Here is a 5,761-nt window from a genome sequence, read left to right on the forward strand (position 1 = left end):
CCCCCCCCCAAGAAAAAGAAATTGAAAAGCAACTTCCCCTTTTAGAATAGGGCCACTCAATGTAAGTTTTGCCCTCGTAACCAGGAAGAGGAAAAGAAAAAAAACAAACCCAGGCTAGCATTGCCGTTAAGGCAGGCAGTGGCCATTTTTTTTTCTCCCAGCAAAGGCAGGACGGGCTATTTTTAACACTAAGGCTGGAGGGCCACATCGCTGCCCCTCACAAATACTTCGGACGGGTTTTCGATAACGCAGAGAGCAGTCGGGCTGGAAAACGTTCACCCTTGATTTCCTTTAAGATGGCCTCTAGGCAGTGGATTCTTAGTAAGCCTGGCAAAAATTCTGGAGCCAGTCTCAGGCGAGGCTGGGTGCCGAGCAGGACCCAGGGACCCGGGGTCTGTCTGTGGGTTAAGTGTCATACCCACTGGAAAATCTTTGGCCTCCAGAGATTTTTTTTTTTAACTTAAAGGGGACCTGTACGGTACACCCCCCTCCCCTGGGAGAAAGGGAGCCCAATCCCTAGCTACCCTCCCCCCCTCTCCCCCAAACACACACGTACACACCAACAAGGCACAGCCAGGGCAGGCAGGCATGCTTTGGCAATGAGGCCCCTCGGGGAGGCCAGGGGTATTAACAGCTGCAGAGAGAGGTGTGGGACAGGTGGAGCTCAGCACCTTTGGAGGTGGGGGTAGAGAAGAAAGGAGTCTTGGAGCTCCCAAGGAAATTGGAAGAAAGAAAACGGGAAGGGGTGGCTAAGACACAGGCAGATGAGAAAATGAGAGGACCAGAAAAGAGCCGGGAGAGGCAGAACAGGTCAGAAAAGAAGACCATGAAAACAGAAGGGCAAATGGGCCAAACAGGATACGGGCAACCAAACAAAACAGGAAGGGAAGGAGAGAGGAGCCCAGAAGCAAAAGAAACGGAAAAGAGCAAGGGGAATTGGGAAGGACAGGAGAAAGGTGGAAGAGAGGGAGCCCGGAAGAGGAAATGAGAACCTGGGCACAAGGGGGGAGTCAAGAGCCCCCGGCCGGAGCCTCACACCCGAACAAAAACCAGGCGGGCCGAGTACACGAGGTCAGCCACGTAAGCCAGCAGGTTGATGGCCGTCAGGATGGCCACGGCCAGCCGGCGGTCCCAGGTGCACACGTAGGAGGTGTGCCTGTTGCCGCAGTTCACATCCCTTGAGCGCCGCGGTTGGCCGCCGTACTTCTCATCGAACTGGTAGAGCGGCCAGAGAACCAGGGCTGTGGCATACAGGAGGACGGACAGCAGGGCCAGCCCGGACAGGAAGCTGGGGAAGGAGATGGGCAGCACGTTGGTGCAGTCACCCAGGTTCAGCAGGATGGCCACGGCCGCCAGGATGAAGCAGATCGAGTACACGGCCACGCACCACTCCAGCGCCGGCTGGTGCTGGTACAGGTACGGGCTGCTGATGAAGGCAAAGATGACACAGGCCACGAAGGTCTCCAGCACCTTGAGCAGGCCTGGCACGGTGGCCATGTATCCGGTGATCTCCCCGGGCCGGGCCCGGGTCCAGGCCACTTCGGTGGCATAAGCCACGCAGGCGATGCAGGAGAAGGCGGTGGCGGCGATGGCGTGGTCCCGGGAGCGGCCATGAGACAAGAACTGGACGTAGGTGGTGGGGTAGATGATGGAGGCCGACAGGCAGAAGAGGGCGGCGTAGCAGGCGTAGGTGATGGGGAAGTTTCGCCAGGACAGGGGGAAGCGGGCCTGGAGCCCGCCCAACTCGACTATGAGGATGATGAGGGTCACGGAGAAGCAGAAGCACCACGTGAACATGGACCAGTTACCCATGGACCCCGTCCAAGCACCCACACTGGCCACCAGTGAGAAGGCCACGCAGGTGGACACCAGCTGCAGCAGGCGGAGGAGGCCCAGGGGCTGGGTCAGCGCCCTAGGGGACCCCACGATGGTTGGGGAGCCCAGGCCTGAGGAGGACGACATGGTGGTGGTGACGGTCGTGCGGGTCACGGTCACCGGCATGGCTGGGAAGAGGGGAAAGGAAGAGTCCTAAGAAGGTTCCAGATGTGGGAACCCAGGCCCTCAGCCCTTCCTCCCCTGGGGACAAAGGACTCAAGCTGGCGGAGGGGGGAGACGCGGCAGGCCTAAGGGGCTGAGTTGGTCACCCAAGTGCCAGCCCCCTCCTCCGACCTGACTGGGGTTTCCCACATCCTGTGGCAGAACCCAGGAGTCTGGGCCGCTGTCTCTGCTTCCCTCTCTCTGCAACCCAACTACCGTGAAACCACCCCAGACTCTCAAAACTGCCCTCCTTCCCCCAGGGACTCAGCCTCCCAGCCACTCAAAAACCTCCCCGACCACACGTCAGAACAAGAGGTTCTGACCTCTTCAGTTGGGCTCCACCTCCTCCCTCTGGGTACCCAGGGCTCCACTCCCCCGGCTCCAGTGCCCACCTTCCTTCTATCACCCTGCAGGCATTTCCAGCCTCCCTGGGTGAGAACGTTCTCTGGGACTCACAGGTGATCACGGGTGATCAGAGCCTCTGCCCTCCCGACCTGTCTCTGGAACTGGACCTGAGATCTCCAGAGCACACACGCCCTCTCACCTCGGAGATCAAGAGTCTGGGCCCTCAGTCTGAATCCCACCTGGGATTTGGGTGTGGAGTACTTCACCCAGGGACGCCGAGCTTCCGCCTGCCTCTGCCCCTCCCGCACGTGGAGTCCAACCTCCCAGAGCACCCAAGAAGCTTGGCTCGCCGCGACCCAGCCCCTTCCACGGAAACCTCTCACGTCCTGTTACACAGCTTCAGACCCCAGGACTCTGGGCCCTCAGCCTTGGGCACACCAGACACCTGTGGTTTGGGAAATCCACTTCTTTCTTCTGTCCCTCCAGAACCTTCTGTCTCCTTGTCCTACAGACCCTCAGGAATAGAGAGGGTCCAGCCTACTGGGGACCAGGTGTCCAAATCCTCCCCCAGGTCCTAAAACCTCTAGTCTCTCAGCTTCCACCCTACAAAGTTCAGAAGGCCTCTCTCAGCCACAGGGAAATAAAACTTCCTCCTTCCAGGGTCAGGCAGTAGAACAGGCTTTAACCTTACCTAACTGTCCCTAGGAGAGGCCCCGAGGGCGCAGGAGCCCAGCTCCTGGGCACACTTCTCCCTCGGGTACACAGGTGTCTGGGTCTCGTTCCTTGGAAACCAAGCTCCCAGGTCCTTCTCTAGGACCCAGGAGTCCAGGCCCCCAGATGCTCCTCCCTCTGACACAAAAGTCTGGGCGGGAAGCCCCCTCTGCCCTCAGACCCAAGGAGGCTGGGCCCCCAGCCCCTCCTCCCTCAGACACGGGGGGTCCCGGCTCCCACTCACCAGCAGTCTTTGCGGAGGACCCAGACGCAGAAAGATCCGGCTCTGGAGGTGGATTAGGTCAGACACCTGGAAAAGGCCAGTCAGAGCACTGGAGGGAGGGAGGGAGAGTCCGCGCCCAACCCAGCCCCCGCTCCGCCCCTCCCGGGACCCAGGCGACCAGCCCGCCCAGAACGCGCCGCCAGCCTCCGCAGCCCCGGCGCCCTCCCAGCCAGGGCGGGGATTTGGCCTCGGGCCGGGAGAGGTCCCGGCGGTGACCCCAGGGAAGCCCCGCCCCTGCCCCGTCCCCAAGTCCCCAAACTGCAGAAGCGAAGTGGAAGGAACCCGGTGAAAGTGCACGCCCCGCGCGCGGGCCGGCGTGGGTGTGAGTGATCTTAACCTCGCCCCAGCCCAAGCAAGTCGCGGGCCCGGCCGGCGGGAGGGCCCTGGGCGGTGGCTGCGGGGGCGGGCGGCCTGGCCGGGCGCAGCGTCTCCGTGCCTTATAAGGGCTTCAAGTCGGCCCAGCCATCTGGAATGTGCCGGGGACCAGGGGGCGGTGCTGGGACCTCCGCCCCGCGCCGGCCTCCGGGATCGCCGCCCCACTTGTGGATTCCGGGGAGGGGGGTGGGGCGCGAGTCCAGACTCCAGGTCCCAGGAAGGGAGGCCCGAAGCCTGAATTTCTGGGGCCTCCAAAATGTGAGTCCTGGGTCCCTAGAGCATGGACTGGGAGCCTGGACCCCAAGAAGAGACCCCCGGGTTTGCCTAGGGGAACCCCGCCCCCCCACCCCACCCCAACCTCGAAGCTGGAAACCGCACTGTTGGAATCCAGTCCAGAGATTACTAGCCACACCTCCCACCGGCCCTCGGAAGTCAGGTCTCCCTGCGGGGGCTGGGCCTCCGGGGCCACCTGGGAGGTACTGGGCGGGAGGCGGCCGCCTCCAGCTCCCCGCCACGCCCTCCGGGAACCCGTTAGGAGGAAGTCAGGGCTGGCCTGCGCTGGGGCGCCCTGGAAAGTGGGTACTGCCGGGTCCCGAGCGGGGAAGGAGAAACAGGGCGGGCCACAAATCCAGAAGTGCCCCCAAGGAAGGAGGGGGGTGGTGCAGGGACCACCCGGAGGGGAGGGGGGGGGTCCTTCTCCACCCTCCGCGCCTCCAGCCGCCGCCTGAGGTCAGAACTCAGGAATGCATCTCCGAAGACAGGCGGAGGGAGAGGAAACACCCCTTGGCCTTCTGGGCGCAGTTTAGGACTCCCCCGGCCACGCCCCACGCTTTCTCCACCTCCACGCCAAACACCACACCCCATCACCCGCACAGAATCGCGTCCCTGAACCCCAGCCTCCACTCTGAGCAACCCAAGGCCTCTGGCCTCAGCCTTGGCTTCTCCCAGCCTAGGACACCAGCTTCCCAGCTTCGTCTTCGCCTTTGCGAGCACGGTGCTGGACCTCAGCCCACCGCCTGTCTGGCCCGAAGTTCGAATTCTGTCTTCGGAATGGAAGGGTGGGGAGCAGGGAAGACCCCTCTCTTTCTCAAACCCAAGCTCCCAGCTCCAAGCGCCTCCTCTCGTGAGGACCTCCTCTTGCTAGATTTTAGCCCCCTTCAACCAGGGCACTTAGGAGTCCCCATCCCTCCTCCTCAGACCCAGGAGTCCAGGCCCCCAGCCCCTCCTCCCTCAGACCCACCCAGCTCCTCTTCCCTCAGACCCAGGAGTCCTGCCCCCAGCCCCTCCTCCCTCAGACCCAGGAGTCCAGACCCCCAGCCCCTCCTCCCTCAGACCCGGGAGTCCAAACCCCCAGCCCTGCCTCCCTCAGACCCAGGAGTCCAGACCCCCGGCCCCTCCTCCCTCAGACCCAGAAATCCAGACCCCCGTCCACTCCTCCCTCAGACCCAGGAGTCCAGACCCCGGGCCCCTCCTCCCTCAGACCCAGGATTTCAGACCCCAGCCCCTCCCCGCTCAGACCCAGGAGTCCAGGCCCCAGGCCCCTCCTCCCTCAGACCAGGAGTCCTGCCCCCAGCCCCTCCTCCCTCAGATAGATGACATGTGAGTGCAGGTCTGAAGCCCTGTCCTCTCCAGAATCCGAGTCCTGATCCATGACCCAGTCTTTCTAGACACTCAGACACTCGGAACCCCAGCCCTTCCCTCCCTCTGCACCCAGGAATCTTGACCGCAGCGTCCGCGCCGGGGGGGTCCCCGCAGCCTCACCTCTCGGGCTGTGGCGGCTGCTGCTGAGACAGAGGCGACAGCTGCAGACTGGAAGCGTTTGCTAACCGGGTGGGGTTGGTGGGCGGGGGCGGGGGCGGGGCCGGGGACCCGGCGCGAGCGCGGGGCCAGGGCTGAGAAAGGGACTCCCTGAGCCAGGGGTATCCCAGGCCCGCCCCTGAGGCGGAGCCGAGGAAAGACCACGCCCCTCCCCGGGAAAAATGGACCTGGGCTCTCCGGCCACGCCAGTGC

General features: G+C 63.2%; 1 protein-coding gene across 3 annotated transcripts in view; it reads right to left on the reverse strand.

The window, feature by feature from the left end:
- Nucleotides 1-91: 91 nt before the first annotated feature.
- Nucleotides 92-5,761, reverse strand: part of MYADM (myeloid associated differentiation marker) — a 7,516-nt gene continuing 1,846 nt past the window's right edge. For 2 of the 3 annotated variants that reach the window (XM_049621474.1, XM_049621473.1), the window contains 2 exons: nucleotides 3,338-3,403; nucleotides 92-2,003 (listed from right to left, as the gene is read on the reverse strand). In XM_049621474.1, coding sequence (XP_049477431.1) covers nucleotides 1,033-2,001 — 969 coding nt within the window. In that variant the 5' untranslated portion in view covers nucleotides 2,002-2,003; nucleotides 3,338-3,403 and the 3' untranslated portion in view covers nucleotides 92-1,032. Of the gene's footprint in view, nucleotides 2,004-3,337; nucleotides 3,404-5,512; nucleotides 5,601-5,761 lie in introns of those variants that run through there. The other variant, XM_049621472.1, reaches the window with a different exon arrangement.

Source organism: Panthera uncia (assembly GCF_023721935.1).
Source record: "Panthera uncia isolate 11264 chromosome E2 unlocalized genomic scaffold, Puncia_PCG_1.0 HiC_scaffold_19, whole genome shotgun sequence".
In the NCBI taxonomy this organism is placed as follows: Eukaryota; Metazoa; Chordata; class Mammalia; order Carnivora; family Felidae; genus Panthera; species Panthera uncia.